Below are 22,851 nucleotides of genomic sequence, written 5' to 3' on the forward strand. Positions count from 1 at the left end.
TCACATTACTGAGAGCCAGGATACTGTCTTCAACATCACATTACTGAGAGCCAGGATACTGTCTTCAACATGCAACATCACATTACTGAGAGCCAGGATACTGTCTGCAACATCACATTACTGAGAGCCAGGATACTGTCTTCAACATCACATTACTGAGAGCCAGGATACTGTCTTCAACATGCAACATCACATTACTGAGAGCCAGGATACTGTCTTCAACATCACATTACTGAGAGCCAGGATACTGTCTTCAACATCACATTACTGAGAGCCAGGATACTGTCTTCAACATCACATTACTGAGAGCCAGGATACTGTCTTCAACATCACATTACTGAGAGCCAGGATACTGTCTTCAACATCACATTACTGAGAGCCAGGATACTGTCTTCAACATCACATTACTGAGAGCCAGGATACTGTCTTCAACATCACATTACTGAGAGCCAGGATACTGTCTTCAACATCACATTACTGAGAGCCAGGATACTGTCTTCAACATGCAACATCACATTACTGAGAGCCAGGATACTGTCTTCAACATCACATTACTGAGAGCCAGGATACTGTCTTCAACATGCAACATCACATTACTGAGAGCCAGGATACTGTCTGCAACATCACATTACTGAGAGCCAGGATACTGTCTTCAACATCACATTACTGAGAGCCAGGATACTGTCTTCAACATGCAACATCACATTACTGAGAGCCAGGATACTGTCTTCAACATGCAACATCACATTACTGAGAGCCAGGATACTGTCTTCAACATGCAACATCACATTACTGAGAGCCAGGATACTGTCTTCAACATGCAACATCACATTACTGAGAGCCAGGATACTGTCTTCAACATGCAACATCACATTACTGAGAGCCAGGATACTGTCTTCAACATCACATTACTGAGAGCCAGGATACTGTCTTCAACATCACATTACTGAGAGCCAGGATACTGTCTTCAACATCACATTACTGAGAGCCAGGATACTGTCTTCAACATGCAACATCACATTACTGAGAGCCAGGATACTGTCTTCAACATCACATTACTGAGAGCCAGGATACTGTCTTCAACATCACATTACTGAGAGCCAGGATACTGTCTTCAACATCACATTACTGAGAGCCAGGATACTGTCTTCAACATCACATTACTGAGAGCCAGGATACTGTCTTCAACATCACATTACTGAGAGCCAGGATACTGTCTTCAACATCACATTACTGAGAGCCAGGATACTGTCTTCAACATCACATTACTGAGAGCCAGGATACTGTCTTCAACATCACATTACTGAGAGCCAGGATACTGTCTTCAACATGCAACATCACATTACTGAGAGCCAGGATACTGTCTTCAACATCACATTACTGAGAGCCAGGATACTGTCTTCAACATGCAACATCACATTACTGAGAGCCAGGATACTGTCTGCAACATCACATTACTGAGAGCCAGGATACTGTCTTCAACATCACATTACTGAGAGCCAGGATACTGTCTTCAACATGCAACATCACATTACTGAGAGCCAGGATACTGTCTTCAACATGCAACATCACATTACTGAGAGCCAGGATACTGTCTTCAACATGCAACATCACATTACTGAGAGCCAGGATACTGTCTTCAACATGCAACATCACATTACTGAGAGCCAGGATACTGTCTTCAACATCACATTACTGAGAGCCAGGATACTGTCTTCAACATCACATTACTGAGAGCCAGGATACTGTCTTCAACATCACATTACTGAGAGCCAGGATACTGTCTTCAACATGCAACATCACATTACTGAGAGCCAGGATACTGTCTTCAACATCACATTACTGAGAGCCAGGATACTGTCTTCAACATCACATTACTGAGAGCCAGGATACTGTCTTCAACATGCAACATCACATTACTGAGAGCCAGGATACTGTCTTCAACATCACATTACTGAGAGCCAGGATACTGTCTTCAACATCACATTACTGAGAGCCAGGATACTGTCTTCAACATGCAACATCACATTACTGAGAGCCAGGATACTGTCTGCAACATCACATTACTGAGAGCCAGGATACTGTCTTCAACATCACATTACTGAGAGCCAGGATACTGTCTTCAACATGCAACATCACATTACTGAGAGCCAGGATACTGTCTTCAACATCACATTACTGAGAGCCAGGATACTGTCTTCAACATCACATTACTGAGAGCCAGGATACTGTCTTCAACATCACATTACTGAGAGCCAGGATACTGTCTTCAACATCACATTACTGAGAGCCAGGATACTGTCTTCAACATCACATTACTGAGAGCCAGGATACTGTCTTCAACATCACATTACTGAGAGCCAGGATACTGTCTTCAACATCACATTACTGAGAGCCAGGATACTGTCTTCAACATCACATTACTGAGAGCCAGGATACTGTCTTCAACATGCAACATCACATTACTGAGAGCCAGGATACTGTCTTCAACATCACATTACTGAGAGCCAGGATACTGTCTTCAACATGCAACATCACATTACTGAGAGCCAGGATACTGTCTGCAACATCACATTACTGAGAGCCAGGATACTGTCTTCAACATCACATTACTGAGAGCCAGGATACTGTCTTCAACATGCAACATCACATTACTGAGAGCCAGGATACTGTCTTCAACATGCAACATCACATTACTGAGAGCCAGGATACTGTCTTCAACATGCAACATCACATTACTGAGAGCCAGGATACTGTCTTCAACATGCAACATCACATTACTGAGAGCCAGGATACTGTCTTCAACATGCAACATCACATTACTGAGAGCCAGGATACTGTCTTCAACATCACATTACTGAGAGCCAGGATACTGTCTTCAACATCACATTACTGAGAGCCAGGATACTGTCTTCAACATCACATTACTGAGAGCCAGGATACTGTCTTCAACATCACATTACTGAGAGCCAGGATACTGTCTTCAACATCACATTACTGAGAGCCAGGATACTGTCTTCAACATCACATTACTGAGAGCCAGGATACTGTCTTCAACATGCAACATCACATTACTGAGAGCCAGGATACTGTCTGCAACATCACATTACTGAGAGCCAGGATACTGTCTTCAACATCACATTACTGAGAGCCAGGATACTGTCTTCAACATCACATTACTGAGAGCCAGGATACTGTCTTCAACATCACATTACTGAGAGCCAGGATACTGTCTTCAACATCACATTACTGAGAGCCAGGATACTGTCTTCAACATCACATTACTGAGAGCCAGGATACTGTCTTCAACATGCAACATCACATTACTGAGAGCCAGGATACTGTCTTCAACATCACATTACTGAGAGCCAGGATACTGTCTTCAACATGCAACATCACATTACTGAGAGCCAGGATACTGTCTGCAACATCACATTACTGAGAGCCAGGATACTGTCTTCAACATCACATTACTGAGAGCCAGGATACTGTCTTCAACATCACATTACTGAGAGCCAGGATACTGTCTTCAACATCACATTACTGAGAGCCAGGATACTGTCTTCAACATCACATTACTGAGAGCCAGGATACTGTCTTCAACATCACATTACTGAGAGCCAGGATACTGTCTTCAACATCACATTACTGAGAGCCAGGATACTGTCTTCAACATGCAACATCACATTACTGAGAGCCAGGATACTGTCTTCAACATCACATTACTGAGAGCCAGGATACTGTCTTCAACATGCAACATCACATTACTGAGAGCCAGGATACTGTCTGCAACATCACATTACTGAGAGCCAGGATACTGTCTTCAACATCACATTACTGAGAGCCAGGATACTGTCTTCAACATCACATTACTGAGAGCCAGGATACTGTCTTCAACATCACATTACTGAGAGCCAGGATACTGTCTTCAACATGCAACATCACATTACTGAGAGCCAGGATACTGTCTTCAACATCACATTACTGAGAGCCAGGATACTGTCTTCAACATGCAACATCACATTACTGAGAGCCAGGATACTGTCTGCAACATCACATTACTGAGAGCCAGGATACTGTCTTCAACATCACATTACTGAGAGCCAGGATACTGTCTTCAACATGCAACATCACATTACTGAGAGCCAGGATACTGTCTTCAACATGCAACATCACATTACTGAGAGCCAGGATACTGTCTTCAACATGCAACATCACATTACTGAGAGCCAGGATACTGTCTTCAACATGCAACATCACATTACTGAGAGCCAGGATACTGTCTTCAACATCACATTACTGAGAGCCAGGATACTGTCTTCAACATCACATTACTGAGAGCCAGGATACTGTCTTCAACATCACATTACTGAGAGCCAGGATACTGTCTTCAACATGCAACATCACATTACTGAGAGCCAGGATACTGTCTTCAACATCACATTACTGAGAGCCAGGATACTGTCTTCAACATCACATTACTGAGAGCCAGGATACTGTCTTCAACATCACATTACTGAGAGCCAGGATACTGTCTTCAACATCACATTACTGAGAGCCAGGATACTGTCTTCAACATCACATTACTGAGAGCCAGGATACTGTCTTCAACATCACATTACTGAGAGCCAGGATACTGTCTTCAACATCACATTACTGAGAGCCAGGATACTGTCTTCAACATCACATTACTGAGAGCCAGGATACTGTCTTCAACATGCAACATCACATTACTGAGAGCCAGGATACTGTCTTCAACATCACATTACTGAGAGCCAGGATACTGTCTTCAACATGCAACATCACATTACTGAGAGCCAGGATACTGTCTGCAACATCACATTACTGAGAGCCAGGATACTGTCTTCAACATCACATTACTGAGAGCCAGGATACTGTCTTCAACATGCAACATCACATTACTGAGAGCCAGGATACTGTCTTCAACATCACATTACTGAGAGCCAGGATACTGTCTTCAACATCACATTACTGAGAGCCAGGATACTGTCTGCAACATGCAACATCACATTACTGAGAGCCAGGATACTGTCTTCAACATGCAACATCACATTACTGAGAGCCAGGATACTGTCTTCAACATCACATTACTGAGAGCCAGGATACTGTCTTCAACATCACATTACTGAGAGCCAGGATACTGTCTGCAACATCACATTACTGAGAGCCAGGATACTGTCTTCAACATCACATTACTGAGAGCCAGGATACTGTCTTGAACATGCAACATCACATTACTGAGAGCCAGGATACTGTCTTCAACATCACATTACTGAGAGCCAGGATACTGTCTTCAACATCACATTACTGAGAGCCAGGATACTGTCTTCAACATCACATTACTGAGAGCCAGGATACTGTCTTCAACATGCAACATCACATTACTGAGAGCCAGGATACTGTCTGCAACATCACATTACTGAGAGCCAGGATACTGTCTTCAACATCACATTACTGAGAGCCAGGATACTGTCTTCAACATGCAACATCACATTACTGAGAGCCAGGATACTGTCTGCAACATCACATTACTGAGAGCCAGGATACTGTCTTCAACATCACATTACTGAGAGCCAGGATACTGTCTTCAACATCACATTACTGAGAGCCAGGATACTGTCTTCAACATGCAACATCACATTACTGAGAGCCAGGATACTGTCTTCAACATGCAACATCACATTACTGAGAGCCAGGATACTGTCTTCAACATGCAACATCACATTACTGAGAGCCAGGATACTGTCTGCAACATCACATTACTGAGAGCCAGGATACTGTCTTCAACATCACATTACTGAGAGCCAGGATACTGTCTGCAACATGCAACATCACATTACTGAGAGCCAGGATACTGTCTGCAACATCACATTACTGAGAGCCAGGATACTGTCTTCAACATCACATTACTGAGAGCCAGGATACTGTCTTCAACATCACATTACTGAGAGCCAGGATACTGTCTTCAACATCACATTACTGAGAGCCAGGATACTGTCTTCAACATCACATTACTGAGAGCCAGGATACTGTCTTCAACATGCAACATCACATTACTGAGAGCCAGGATACTGTCTGCAACATCACATTACTGAGAGCCAGGATACTGTCTTCAACATCACATTACTGAGAGCCAGGATACTGTCTTCAACATCACATTACTGAGAGCCAGGATACTGTCTTCAACATCACATTACTGAGAGCCAGGATACTGTCTTCAACATCGCATTACTGAGAGCCAGGATACTGTCTTGAACATGCAACATCACATTACTGAGAGCCAGGATACTGTCTTCAACATGCAACATCACATTACTGAGAGCCAGGATACTGTCTTCAACATGCAACATCACATTACTGAGAGCCAGGATACTGTCTTCAACATGCAACATCACATTACTGAGAGCCAGGATACTGTCTTCAACATCACATTACTGAGAGCCAGGATACTGTCTTCAACATCACATTACTGAGAGCCAGGATACTGTCTTCAACATCACATTACTGAGAGCCAGGATACTGTCTTCAACATCACATTACTGAGAGCCAGGATACTGTCTTCAACATCACATTACTGAGAGCCAGGATACTGTCTTCAACATCACATTACTGAGAGCCAGGATACTGTCTTCAACATCACATTACTGAGAGCCAGGATACTGTCTTCAACATGCAACATCACATTACTGAGAGCCAGGATACTGTCTGCAACATCACATTACTGAGAGCCAGGATACTGTCTTCAACATCACATTACTGAGAGCCAGGATACTGTCTTCAACATCACATTACTGAGAGCCAGGATACTGTCTTCAACATCACATTACTGAGAGCCAGGATACTGTCTTCAACATCACATTACTGAGAGCCAGGATACTGTCTTCAACATCACATTACTGAGAGCCAGGATACTGTCTTCAACATGCAACATCACATTACTGAGAGCCAGGATACTGTCTTCAACATCACATTACTGAGAGCCAGGATACTGTCTTCAACATGCAACATCACATTACTGAGAGCCAGGATACTGTCTGCAACATCACATTACTGAGAGCCAGGATACTGTCTTCAACATCACATTACTGAGAGCCAGGATACTGTCTTCAACATCACATTACTGAGAGCCAGGATACTGTCTTCAACATCACATTACTGAGAGCCAGGATACTGTCTTCAACATCACATTACTGAGAGCCAGGATACTGTCTTCAACATCACATTACTGAGAGCCAGGATACTGTCTTCAACATCACATTACTGAGAGCCAGGATACTGTCTTCAACATGCAACATCACATTACTGAGAGCCAGGATACTGTCTTCAACATCACATTACTGAGAGCCAGGATACTGTCTTCAACATGCAACATCACATTACTGAGAGCCAGGATACTGTCTGCAACATCACATTACTGAGAGCCAGGATACTGTCTTCAACATCACATTACTGAGAGCCAGGATACTGTCTTCAACATCACATTACTGAGAGCCAGGATACTGTCTTCAACATCACATTACTGAGAGCCAGGATACTGTCTTCAACATGCAACATCACATTACTGAGAGCCAGGATACTGTCTTCAACATCACATTACTGAGAGCCAGGATACTGTCTTCAACATGCAACATCACATTACTGAGAGCCAGGATACTGTCTGCAACATCACATTACTGAGAGCCAGGATACTGTCTTCAACATCACATTACTGAGAGCCAGGATACTGTCTTCAACATGCAACATCACATTACTGAGAGCCAGGATACTGTCTTCAACATGCAACATCACATTACTGAGAGCCAGGATACTGTCTTCAACATGCAACATCACATTACTGAGAGCCAGGATACTGTCTTCAACATGCAACATCACATTACTGAGAGCCAGGATACTGTCTGCAACATCACATTACTGAGAGCCAGGATACTGTCTTCAACATCACATTACTGAGAGCCAGGATACTGTCTTCAACATCACATTACTGAGAGCCAGGATACTGTCTTCAACATCACATTACTGAGAGCCAGGATACTGTCTTCAACATCACATTACTGAGAGCCAGGATACTGTCTGCAACATCACATTACTGAGAGCCAGGATACTGTCTTCAACATCACATTACTGAGAGCCAGGATACTGTCTTCAACATCACATTACTGAGAGCCAGGATACTGTCTTCAACATCACATTACTGAGAGCCAGGATACTGTCTTCAACATCGCATTACTGAGAGCCAGGATACTGTCTTGAACATGCAACATCACATTACTGAGAGCCAGGATACTGTCTTCAACATGCAACATCACATTACTGAGAGCCAGGATACTGTCTTCAACATGCAACATCACATTACTGAGAGCCAGGATACTGTCTTCAACATGCAACATCACATTACTGAGAGCCAGGATACTGTCTTCAACATCACATTACTGAGAGCCGGGATACTGTCTTCAACATCACATTACTGAGAGCCAGGATACTGTCTTCAACATCACATTACTGAGAGCCAGGATACTGTCTTCAACATCACATTACTGAGAGCCAGGATACTGTCTTCAACATCACATTACTGAGAGCCAGGATACTGTCTTCAACATCACATTACTGAGAGCCAGGATACTGTCTTCAACATCACATTACTGAGAGCCAGGATACTGTCTTCAACATGCAACATCACATTACTGAGAGCCAGGATACTGTCTGCAACATCACATTACTGAGAGCCAGGATACTGTCTTCAACATCACATTACTGAGAGCCAGGATACTGTCTTCAACATCACATTACTGAGAGCCAGGATACTGTCTTCAACATCACATTACTGAGAGCCAGGATACTGTCTTCAACATCACATTACTGAGAGCCAGGATACTGTCTTCAACATCACATTACTGAGAGCCAGGATACTGTCTTCAACATGCAACATCACATTACTGAGAGCCAGAATACTGTCTTCAACATCACATTACTGAGAGCCAGGATACTGTCTTCAACATGCAACATCACATTACTGAGAGCCAGGATACTGTCTGCAACATCACATTACTGAGAGCCAGGATACTGTCTTCAACATCACATTACTGAGAGCCAGGATACTGTCTTCAACATCACATTACTGAGAGCCAGGATACTGTCTTCAACATCACATTACTGAGAGCCAGGATACTGTCTTCAACATCACATTACTGAGAGCCAGGATACTGTCTTCAACATCACATTACTGAGAGCCAGGATACTGTCTTCAACATCACATTACTGAGAGCCAGGATACTGTCTTCAACATGCAACATCACATTACTGAGAGCCAGGATACTGTCTTCAACATCACATTACTGAGAGCCAGGATACTGTCTTCAACATGCAACATCACATTACTGAGAGCCAGGATACTGTCTGCAACATCACATTACTGAGAGCCAGGATACTGTCTTCAACATCACATTACTGAGAGCCAGGATACTGTCTTCAACATCACATTACTGAGAGCCAGGATACTGTCTTCAACATCACATTACTGAGAGCCAGGATACTGTCTTCAACATGCAACATCACATTACTGAGAGCCAGGATACTGTCTTCAACATCACATTACTGAGAGCCAGGATACTGTCTTCAACATGCAACATCACATTACTGAGAGCCAGGATACTGTCTGCAACATCACATTACTGAGAGCCAGGATACTGTCTTCAACATCACATTACTGAGAGCCAGGATACTGTCTTCAACATGCAACATCACATTACTGAGAGCCAGGATACTGTCTTCAACATGCAACATCACATTACTGAGAGCCAGGATACTGTCTTCAACATGCAACATCACATTACTGAGAGCCAGGATACTGTCTTCAACATGCAACATCACATTACTGAGAGCCAGGATACTGTCTTCAACATCACATTACTGAGAGCCAGGATACTGTCTTCAACATCACATTACTGAGAGCCAGGATACTGTCTTCAACATCACATTACTGAGAGCCAGGATACTGTCTTCAACATGCAACATCACATTACTGAGAGCCAGGATACTGTCTTCAACATCACATTACTGAGAGCCAGGATACTGTCTTCAACATCACATTACTGAGAGCCAGGATACTGTCTTCAACATCACATTACTGAGAGCCAGGATACTGTCTTCAACATCACATTACTGAGAGCCAGGATACTGTCTTCAACATCACATTACTGAGAGCCAGGATACTGTCTTCAACATCACATTACTGAGAGCCAGGATACTGTCTTCAACATCACATTACTGAGAGCCAGGATACTGTCTTCAACATCACATTACTGAGAGCCAGGATACTGTCTTCAACATGCAACATCACATTACTGAGAGCCAGGATACTGTCTTCAACATCACATTACTGAGAGCCAGGATACTGTCTTCAACATGCAACATCACATTACTGAGAGCCAGGATACTGTCTGCAACATCACATTACTGAGAGCCAGGATACTGTCTTCAACATCACATTACTGAGAGCCAGGATACTGTCTTCAACATGCAACATCACATTACTGAGAGCCAGGATACTGTCTTCAACATCACATTACTGAGAGCCAGGATACTGTCTTCAACATCACATTACTGAGAGCCAGGATACTGTCTGCAACATGCAACATCACATTACTGAGAGCCAGGATACTGTCTTCAACATGCAACATCACATTACTGAGAGCCAGGATACTGTCTTCAACATCACATTACTGAGAGCCAGGATACTGTCTTCAACATCACATTACTGAGAGCCAGGATACTGTCTGCAACATCACATTACTGAGAGCCAGGATACTGTCTTCAACATCACATTACTGAGAGCCAGGATACTGTCTTGAACATGCAACATCACATTACTGAGAGCCAGGATACTGTCTTCAACATCACATTACTGAGTGCCAGGATACTGTCTTCAACATCACATTACTGAGAGCCAGGATACTGTCTTCAACATCACATTACTGAGAGCCAGGATACTGTCTTCAACATGCAACATCACATTACTGAGAGCCAGGATACTGTCTGCAACATCACATTACTGAGAGCCAGGATACTGTCTTCAACATCACATTACTGAGAGCCAGGATACTGTCTTCAACATCACATTACTGAGAGCCAGGATACTGTCTGCAACATCACATTACTGAGAGCCAGGATACTGTCTTCAACATCACATTACTGAGAGCCAGGATACTGTCTTCAACATGCAACATCACATTACTGAGAGCCAGGATACTGTCTTCAACATCACATTACTGAGAGCCAGGATACTGTCTTCAACATGCAACATCACATTACTGAGAGCCAGGATACTGTCTTCAACATGCAACATCACATTACTGAGAGCCAGGATACTGTCTTCAACATGCAACATCACATTACTGAGAGCCAGGATACTGTCTGCAACATCACATTACTGAGAGCCAGGATACTGTCTTCAACATCACATTACTGAGAGCCAGGATACTGTCTGCAACATGCAACATCACATTACTGAGAGCCAGGATACTGTCTGCAACATCACATTACTGAGAGCCAGGATACTGTCTTCAACATCACATTACTGAGAGCCAGGATACTGTCTTCAACATCACATTACTGAGAGCCAGGATACTGTCTTCAACATCACATTACTGAGAGCCAGGATACTGTCTTCAACATCACATTACTGAGAGCCAGGATACTGTCTTCAACATGCAACATCACATTACTGAGAGCCAGGATACTGTCTGCAACATCACATTACTGAGAGCCAGGATACTGTCTTCAACATCACATTACTGAGAGCCAGGATACTGTCTTCAACATCACATTACTGAGAGCCAGGATACTGTCTTCAACATCACATTACTGAGAGCCAGGATACTGTCTTCAACATCGCATTACTGAGAGCCAGGATACTGTCTTGAACATGCAACATCACATTACTGAGAGCCAGGATACTGTCTTCAACATCACATTACTGAGAGCCAGGATACTGTCTTCAACATGGTAATACCATGGTAATCTAGACTATGCTCTAAAGGCCCCCTGGGGCAGGAGCTCCTAGTCAGCACAAGTGCCTCGGCTGCAAGTCACCTAGAAATCTACATCTAAACACCAGAATAAAGCGGCACATACTCCTTACATACATCATGTATTTATATACATATCCCGAGGACATGCAATGAAATGAGAGTGGTGCTTCTCCAATCCACATGCAACCACCCAGAAAGAGCTGTCATCCTTTTGGATTAAATCAGTGTAATATTGAATTGGTCACTAGGTGGTGCCATTGTATAGCAGCAGGAACTGTAGGAGGGAGAGGCTGTGTAAAAAAACAAAAAACACCCAGAATTTAACCACAACAAATTGCGTTGGAAATGGTGAACGGTGTAGTGTTGTGTGGGTTGTTAGACAATGCAGAGCAGGCGATGTTCGCGCTCCTTAGTGAGTTGGTCAATGAGTAGGTCCTTGGTTCAAATGATGTGATTCCAAACAGGAAGGACTGGGTGAGAGAAGGGATCCTTCTATATATGTTTCAGATGGGATATTAAAACAGGTGTGCTGACACTACGTGGTCACTAAAGATCCCATGGCACTTATTGTAAGAGTAGGGGTGTTAACCCCGGTGTCCTGGCTAAATTCACAATCTGGCCCTCATACCATCATGGTCACCTAATCATCCCCAGCTTCCAATTGGCTCATTCATCGCTTCTGTTCTTCCCTGTAACTCTTCCCCAGGTCGTTTCTGTAAAAGAGAATATGTTCTCAGTCAACTTACCTGGTAAAATAAGGGTAAAATAAGTAAATAAATGTACCGTCTGTGTGTGTTTTAAGAGGGTCAAATGGTGCTCTATTCTATTAGAATACAATGTGAAGTTGCCAGTGAACTGATCTAATCCCCATTGCTCTCTTTGCCAGCATTGCTTTCAGCACCATGGACAGGGCTTAACATTCAAATCCACACAGCTTTTTACATTTAAGTGTGGGGTCATGTTCAAGTCAGTAGGATACAATACAAAAACCCTGTCTGTGGTGCTGAAATTAACCTGCCAACATTCACTGTCGGAAAGGAGGGTCTTTGCTGTCATATTTCATAACAAAAACCTAGATGAATGCTAGTTGATGTAAGATTTAGTAATGTTTTGATTCATGTTATGCTGCAGTAAATGTCTCTCTCTCTCTATATACAGTTGAGGTCGGAAGTTTACATACACTTAGGTTGGAGTCATTAAAACTCGTTTTCAACCACTCCACACATTTCTTGTTAACAAACTATAGTGCGAGACACAGTCATTTTTCCAAATATTGTTTACAGACAGATTATTTCACATATAATTCACTGTATCACAATTCCAGTGGGTCAGAAGTTCACATACACCAAGTTAACTGTGCCTTTAAACAACTTGGAAAATTCCATGATGTCATGGCTTTAGAAGCTGCTAATTGACTTAATTTGAGTCAATTGGAGGTGTACCTGTCAATGTATTTCAAGGACTACCTTCAAACTCCGTGCCTCTTTGCTTGACATCATGGGAAAATCAAGATAAATCAGCCAAGACCTCAGAAAAAAAATTCTAGACCTCCACAATCTGGTTCATCCTTGGGAGCAATTTCCAAATGCCTGAAGGTACCACGTTCATCTGTACAAACAATAGTACGCAAGTATAAACACCATGGGACCACGCAGCCATCATACCGCTCAGGAAAGAGACGCGTTCTGTCTCCTAGAGATGAATGTACTTTGGTGCGAAAAGTGCAAATCAACCCCAGAACAACAGCAAAGGACCTTGTGAAGATGCTGGAGGAAACAGGTACAAAAGTATCTATATCCACAGTAAAACAAGTCCTATATCGACATAACCTGAAAGGCCGCTCAGCAAAGAAGAAGCTACTGCTCCAAAACCACCATAAAAAAAACAGACTACGGTTTGCAACTGCACATGGGGACAAAGATCGTACTTTTTGGAGAAATGTCTTCTGGTCTGATGAAACAAAAATAGAACTGTTTGGCCATAATGACCATCGTTCTGTTTGGAGGAAAATGGGGAGGCTTGCAAGCCAAAGAACACCATCCCAACTGTGAAGCACGGAGGTCGCAGCATCATGTTGTGGGGGTGCTTCGCTGCAGGAGGGACTGGTGCACTTCACAAAATAGATGGCATCATGAGGGGGGGAAATTATGTGGATATATTGAAGCAACATCTCAAGACATCAGTCAGGAAGTTGAAGCTTGGTCGCAAATGGGTCTTCCAACTGGACAATGACCCCAAGCATACTTCCAAAGTTGTGGCAAAATGGCTTAAGGACAACAAAGTCAAGGTATTAGAGTGGCCATCACAAAGCCCTGACCTCAATCCGATAGAACATTTGTGGGCAGAACTGAAAAAGTGTGTGCGAGCAAGGAGGCCTACAAACCTGACTCAGTTACACAAGCTATGTCAGGAGGAATGGGCCAAATTTCACCCAACTTGTGGAAGGCTACCCAAAATGTTTGAACCAAGTTAAACAATTTAAAGGCAATGCTACCAAATGCTAATTGAATGTATGTAAACTTCTGACCCACTGGGAATGTGATGAACGAAATAAAAGCTGAAATAAATCATTCTCTCTACTATTATTCTGACATTTCACATTCTTAAAATAAAGTGGTGATCCTAACTGACCTAAGACAGAGAATTTTTACTCGGATTAAATGTCAGTAATTGTGAAAAACTGAGTTTAAATATATTTGGCTAAGGTGTATGTAAACTTACGACTTCAACTGTAGGCCATTTAGCAGACACTTTTATCCAAAGAGATTTACAGTCATGCTTGCATACATGTTGCTCGTGGGTGAAATGAATTCACTACCCTGGCGTTACAGGTGCCATGCCCTACCAGCTGAGCTACAAAGGAAAACATGCCATGAACGCTACATCGGTGCTACCCAGATGGATTCTCTCTTTGTGAGAATGAATATTGCATTCACTGTTCTGTTCCTAACAGTGGCTTTTGAAATGCTAGACGCATACTAGAGTAGCTGAGATTATTCTAATGTAGGAGGACGTAGTCGGCTATGGAAGAAGAAATCACAGATCCCGATACCAATGGATTGTACTAATACATCAGTTGATGTCCTCTACTTGTTCTAGTCCTTCTGTATTTAGATGGTGGCGTTATGGAGTGAATACAGAGGTATATTCTCTGAATGTGTGAGAGTGCAGCCGTTTCTAATAAGGCTTTTGACATTCCCAGGATTGTAATGATAATTATGATTCCCCCTCTCTGCTTGATGAACTCTCGCCCCTCCTCTTCCTCTCCTTTCTCCCTATCCCCTTTCTGCTCCTCCTCCTTTAGTCGGTCTTGTTCGATGGTCTCATTACATTATTTCCATTAATGTAGATATCAGTGCCCCTGCTTCTCAGCTGAAAAGGAGACACAAGACTGGTTTATCACATGGACTTTCACTGAATACAATGAGACTGAATAGGGTAGAGAAGGGGTGTCTGAATACAATGAGACTGAATAGGGTTGAGGAGGGGTGTCTGAAAACAATGAGACTAAATAGGGTTGAGGAGGGGTGTGTCTGGAACTACACACTATTGTTTTACCATGTAGTGATGTAGCTAACTACTGGACCTACACACTACTGTTTTACCATGTAGCGATGTAGCTAACTACTGGAACTACACACTATAGTTTTACCATGTAGCGATGTAGCTAACTACTGGACCTACACACTACTGTTTTACCATGTAGCGATGTAGCTAACTACTGGAACTACACACTATAGTTTTACCATGTAGTGATGTAGCTAACTACTGCAACTACACACTATTGTTTTACCATGTAGTGATGTAGCTAACTACTGGAACTACACACTACTGTTTTACCATGTAGCGGTGTAGCTAACTACTGGAACTACACACTATTGTTTTACCATGTAGCGATGTAGCTAACTACTGGAACTACACACTACTGTTTTACCATGTAGCGATGTAGCTAACTACTGGAACTACACACTACTGTTTTACCATGTAGCGATGTAGCTAACTACTGGAACTACACACTACTGTTTTACCATGTAGCGGTGTAGCTAACTACTGGAACTACACACTATTGTTTTACCATGTAGCGGTGTAGCTAACTACTGGAACTACACACTACTGTTTTACCATGTAGCGAGGTAGCTAACTACTGGAACTACACACTACTGTTTTACCATGTAGAGGTGTAGCTAACTACTGGAACTACACACTACTGTTGTACCGTGTAGCGGTTTAGCTAACTACTGGAACTACACACTACTGTTTTACCATGTAGCGGTGTAGCTAACTACTGTAACTACACACTACTGTTTTACCATGTAGCGGTGTAGCTAACTACTGGAACTACACACTACTGTTTTACCATGTAGCGGTGTAGCTAACTACTGGAACTACACACTACTGTTTTACCATGTAGCGGTGTAGCTAACTACTGGAACTACACACTACTGTTTTACCATGTAGCGATGTAGCTAACTACTGGAACTACACACTACTGTTTTTTTTCAAAAATCATTTCCTTTATGTTTCGGCATCAGACTTGCCTAATTCTCACTTGAAACATATGTTTTGTGTTCAATAGACTAAATTAAACATTCAGTTAACATCTGACTCCAAAGTGATCTGTTCTTGCAATTTGAATTCTATGAAATGTCAGATTCACTGTAGATATGATAACTTTCCACAAAAGTCATTTGGACGTAACTTTAGTTAAGTTCACTATATTTTTCTTAAGGGTAGCTTTAGTGTAGCTCAACTTCTTCCAGTGTGAAGTAATCGGTAGCTTGGTAACTATATTTTCAGAGTAGCTTCCCCAACACTGGTTGGGTGTGAGTGTGTAGGATGTATGAGTTGATGCCAGTACGTAGTAGCTAGGTCCAGCTGGGGCTGTCTGGTAGGCACAGACACATTATGCCATCACCAGTGCTGTGTCACCTCTCCAGCCAACACACACTTACATGACTCTATACTTCAAGCATGTGGACATCCAAGCATGTGGACATACAAACATTTTGAAACCTACATATGTGGGCAAACCACATGTAACTGTACAGTACATACGCATTAAATAATAATGCCTCGTTTAGTTTTTAAACCCACACACACCATTATAAATATATGACTATTTTCCTGTTTGGCTGGGGAATTGTAATGCAGGTCATTTCATACTTTTCGTACAATTTATACACTGCTTTATTGGTTTCATGGCTCTAGGTAAAGAAGTGTTGTGTTCGGTAACAGAGGAGTCTGACGTGTGTGTGTGTGTGTGTGTGTGTGTGTGTGTGTGTGTGTGTGTGTGTGTGTGTGTGTGTGTGTGTGTGTGTGTGTGTGTGTGTGCTCGAGCTGTGAAATCGGCAGAAGCAGATTGTACCATTTTACTCCATTGTAAGGGGGAAGGAGTAAGGTATTAAAGGGAGATTTCCTGTGTCTCCTCTGTGTCCCCTCGATTTGAAGCACATCGTTCTTTCCGCTTTCCAACCAAACGACAGTAAGCAGTGCTCTCAGCCACCGTATCCCCCTCCCTCCCCTCTACCTCCCCCTCTCCTCCCTACCACCGTTGCGTGATTAGTGGGGAAGTCTTGTATTTGGGATAACTGACAGACAGATCCCAAACCTGAAGCTTCTCACAGCAGCTGGATCTGTCTATCTTTCTCTCTCTCTCTCTCTCGTTCTCTCTCTCTCTCTCTCTCTCTCTCGCTCTCTCTCTGCCTGTCAGCTTACCTCTGGTGGCGTGTATCAGACCCGCCCCCTCCTCTCACTCTCCCTCTCTCTCTCTCGCTCTCTCTCTGCCTGTCAGCTTACCTCTGGTGGCGTGTATCAGACCCGCCCCCTCCTCTCGCTCTCCCTCTCTCTCTCTCGCTCTCTCTCCCTATCTATCTCTCCCTCTTTCTATCCACACACAAACACACAGTCCAAACATCAGATGCAGAGTTCCGGGGAGTGGGGCTCTGAATGTAGATCAGGACCAGTTCATATGTGTTGGTGGTCGTAGCTGGAGGCATAGAGGACTAGTGGCTACACCTCTCTCTTTCTCTCTTCATTCCGTCCTCCTCTGCTTTCCCGCAGAGTTGTGGGAGCAGACGGCTCGGCTTCAACGTTTTCCTGCTCTCAGCGGAAAGTCACCCGCTGGGAATCAATTCATTTTAACCCTTCGCTGGCGCTACTTCTCTTTGGGACTCTGGGAGTCTTCGGGGGAATTTTAAAGGAGGTTTGGGTTGATTTTGTCTGGAATCACTGTAGTAGGAGGTAGCAGGCAGCCATGGCGCATGCCGCTGCCCACATTAAGAAGTCCAGAGTGGAGCTGGTGGAGCAGCAGGGTCCTGACCTGAAGGCTCTGGAGAAAGCCCGTCAGAGGAGGATACGTTCCCGGGAACGGGCCGAGCGCAAACGCAAGGTACGTGGATAGACAGCTCGGTACCCATAATGCTTTGCCTTCACCTGCCCATTCTCACATCCAACACCTCCTGATCATTACCTTCCACACAGTCACATACCTTCTCACCACGTAATCAACCACATCATCAAGGTATGAGGAGAAATACCCATCTTCCATTATTCCACCGATCTTCCATGTCTAAACCACGATCTACACCACCAACACCATCTACACCACCACCGTCTACACCTCCACCACCATCTACACCTCCACCACCACCAACTACAGCACCACCACTATCTACAACACCACTATCTACACCACCATCTACAACACCACCACCATCTACACCACCACCATCTACACCACTACTACCACCATCTACACCACTACTACCACCATCTACACCACCACCACCATCTAGACCACCACCATCTACACCACTACAACATCTACACCACCACCACCATCTACACCACCACCACCATTTACCCCAACACCACCGTCTACACCACCACCATCTACACCACCACCACCATCTACACCACCACCACCACCATCTACACCACTACTACCACCATCAACACCACTACGACTACCATCTACACCACCATCTATACCACCACCACCATTTACACCACCATCTACACCACCACCATATACACCACCACCACCATTTACCCCACCAGCTACACCACCACCACCATCTACACCACCACCACCAACACCATTATCTACACCGCCATCTATACCACCACCACCACCACCCTCTATACCACCACCACCACCACCATCTACACCACTACAACATCTACACCACCACCATCTTCACCACCACCATCTTCACCACCATCTTCACCACCATCTTCACCACCATCTATACTACCATATACACCAACATCTACACCATCACTACCATTTACACCACCATCTACACCACCACCACCACCATCTACACCACCACCACCATCTACACCACCACCACCACCATCTACACCACCACCACCATCTACACCACCACCACCATCTAGACCACCACCATCTACACCACTACAACATCTACACCACTACAACATCTACACCACCACCACCACCACCTCCACCACCATCTACACCACCATCTACACCACAACCACCATCTACACCACCATCTACACCACCACCACCTCCACCAACATCTACACCACCATCTACACCACCATCTACACCACCATCTACACCACCACCACCACCATCTACACCACTACAACATCTACACCACCACCATCTTCACCACCATCTTCACCACCATCTATACTTTCATATACACCAACAACTACACCACCACTACCATTTACACCACCATCTACACCACCACCACCACCATCTACACCACCACCACCATCTACACCACCACCACCACCATCTACACCGCCACCACCATCTACACCACCACCACCATCTAGACCACCACCATCTACACCACTACAACATCTACACCACCACCACCACCATCTACACCACCACCACCACCACCATCTACACCACCACCACCATCTACACCACCACCACCATCTACACCACTACAACATCTACACCACTACAACATCTACACCACCAGCACCACCACCTCCACCACCATCTACACAACCACCACCACCATCTACACCACCACCATCTTCACCACCACCACCACCATCTACACCACCACCACCATCTACACCACCATCACCCCATCTACACCACCACCATCTTCAACACCACCACCATCTTCACCACCCCATTTACACCACCACCATTTTCAACACCACCACCACTGTCTTCACCACCATCACCACCACTATCATCTACACCACCATCTACATCTTCTACAACACCACCACCATCCACTCCACCATCTACACCACCACCACCTTCTTCAACACCACCACCATCTACACCACCACCATCTACACCGTCACCACCATCTACACCACCACAATCCACATCACCATCTACACCACCATCTACAACGCCACCACATCTACACCACCACAATCTACACCACCACCATTTACACCACCACCACCATTTACACCACCACCACCGTCTTCACCACCAACACCATCTACACCACCACCATCTTCAACACCCCCACCACCATCTTCACCACCACCATTTTCAACACCACCACCACCATCTTCATCACCACCACTATCATCTACACCACCACCATCTACACCACCATCTACACCACCACCTTCTACACCACCACCATCTACTCCATCATCTTCACCATCACCACCATCTACACCACCACCACCATCTACACCACCACCACCAGTACCATCTACACCACCACCACCATCTACACCACCGCCACCTTCTTCACCACCACCAGTACCATCTACACCCCCACCATCTACACCACCATCTACACCACCACCACCTTCTTCTCCACCACCACCATCTACACCACCATCTACATCACAATCTACACCACCACCTACAATGCCACCACCATCTACACCACCATCTACAATGCCACCACCATCTACACCACCATCTACACCACCACCACAATTTACACCACCATCTACACCACCATCTACAACACCACCACCGCCACCAGCATCTACACCACCACCACAATTTACACCACCACCACCATCTACACCACCACCGCCACCAGCATCTACACCACCACCACAATTTACACCACCACCACCATCTACACCACCACCAACACCAGCATCTACACCACCACCATCTACACCACCATCACAAGTTACACCACCACCACCATCTACACCACCACCGCCACCAGCATCTACACCACCACCACAATTTACACCACCACCACCATCTACACCACCACCGCCACCAGCATCTACACCACCACCACAATTTACACCACCACCACCGCCACCAGCATCTACACCACCACCACAATTTACACCACCACCACCACCACCACCATCTACACCAGCATCTACACCACCACCATCTACACCACCACACCCACTGCTTAGCTAACCACATTTAAAGGACGATGAATACCCATTCTTAAGCTGCCATCTTTCCAACCAATAGCACCACCATTCAAAAGAGTCAGAAGTTCACCACCATCTCTGAAAGTGCTACCCTCCCCGTATATCCATGCTCAGAAAGGTGCCCATCTCTGCCCATGGACAGGCATCCTCCCTGGGCATCCTCCCTGGGCATCCTCCCTGGGCATCCTCCCCTGGCACACAGAGAACAACGATGCTGCAACCACCTTCTTCTCCACCACCACCATCTACATCACAATCTACACCACCACCTACAACGCCACCACCATCTACACCACCATCTACAATGCCACTACAATCTACACCACCATCCACACCACCACCACAATTTACACCACCATCTACACCACCATCTACAACACCACCACCGCCATCAGCATCTACACCACCACCACAATTTACACCACCACCACCACCAGCATCTACACCACCACCGCCACCAGCATCTACACCACCACCACAATTTACACCACCAACCCCATCTACACCACCACCATCTACACCACCACCACAATTTACACCACCATCTACACCACCATCTACAACACCACCACCGCCACCAGCATCTACACCACCACCACAATTTACACCACCACCACCATCTACACCACCACCACCACCATCTACACCACCATCTACACCACCACCACCACCAGCATCTACACCACCACCACAATTTACACCACCAACCCCATCTACACCACCACCATCTACACCACCATCACAATTTACACCACCACCACCATCTACACCAGCATCTACACCACCACCATCTACACCACCACCATCTACACCACCAACCCCATCTACACCACCATCACAATTTACAACACCACCACCATCTACACCAGCATCTACACCACCACCATCTACACCACCACCATCTACACCACCACACCCACTGCTTAGCTAACCACATTTAAAGGACGATGAATACCCATTCTTAAGCTGCCATCTTTCCAACCAATAGCACCACCATTCAAAAGAGTCAGAAGTTCACCACCATCTCTGAAAGTGCTACCCTCCCCGTATATCCATGCTCAGAAAGGTGCCCATCTCTGCCCATGGACAGGCATCCTCCCTGGGCATCCTCCCTGGGCATCCTCCTCTGGGCATCCTCCCTGGGCATCCTCCTCTGGGCATCCTCCCTGGGGATCCTCCCCTGGCACACAGAGAACAACGATGCTGCAATCAGCCTGTGCTGTAGTCCTTGTGCGTTGCCAGTGTGTCTACACAGAACCTTTCTACACCCCAGGCTGATTGCAGCATAGATTCGTTATTCTCTGTGTAGTACATGATGTGTTGAGGGACTACCTGGTGTTCCAGTACATGATGTGTTGAGGGACTACCTGGTGTTCCAGTACATGATGTGTTGAGGGACTACCTGGTGTTCTAGTACATGATG

The 22,851-nt window shown here is 44.8% G+C and overlaps 1 protein-coding gene across 6 annotated transcripts in view; it reads left to right on the top strand.

Moving 5' to 3' along the window:
- Positions 1-22,851, top strand: part of LOC129865871 (ankyrin-2-like) — a 322,666-nt gene that overhangs the window by 159,580 nt on the left and 140,235 nt on the right. For 2 of the 6 annotated variants that reach the window (XM_055938928.1, XM_055938933.1), the window contains exon 1: positions 17,630-18,435. The exons of 3 other annotated variants lie outside the window; for them this stretch is intronic. In XM_055938928.1, coding sequence (XP_055794903.1) covers positions 18,301-18,435 — 135 coding nt within the window. In that variant the 5' untranslated portion in view covers positions 17,630-18,300. Of the gene's footprint in view, positions 1-17,627; positions 18,436-22,851 lie in introns of those variants that run through there. One more of the 6 variants, XM_055938932.1, reaches the window with a different exon arrangement.

Source organism: Salvelinus fontinalis, chromosome 11 (assembly GCF_029448725.1).
Source record: "Salvelinus fontinalis isolate EN_2023a chromosome 11, ASM2944872v1, whole genome shotgun sequence".
Classification (NCBI taxonomy): Eukaryota; Metazoa; Chordata; class Actinopteri; order Salmoniformes; family Salmonidae; genus Salvelinus; species Salvelinus fontinalis.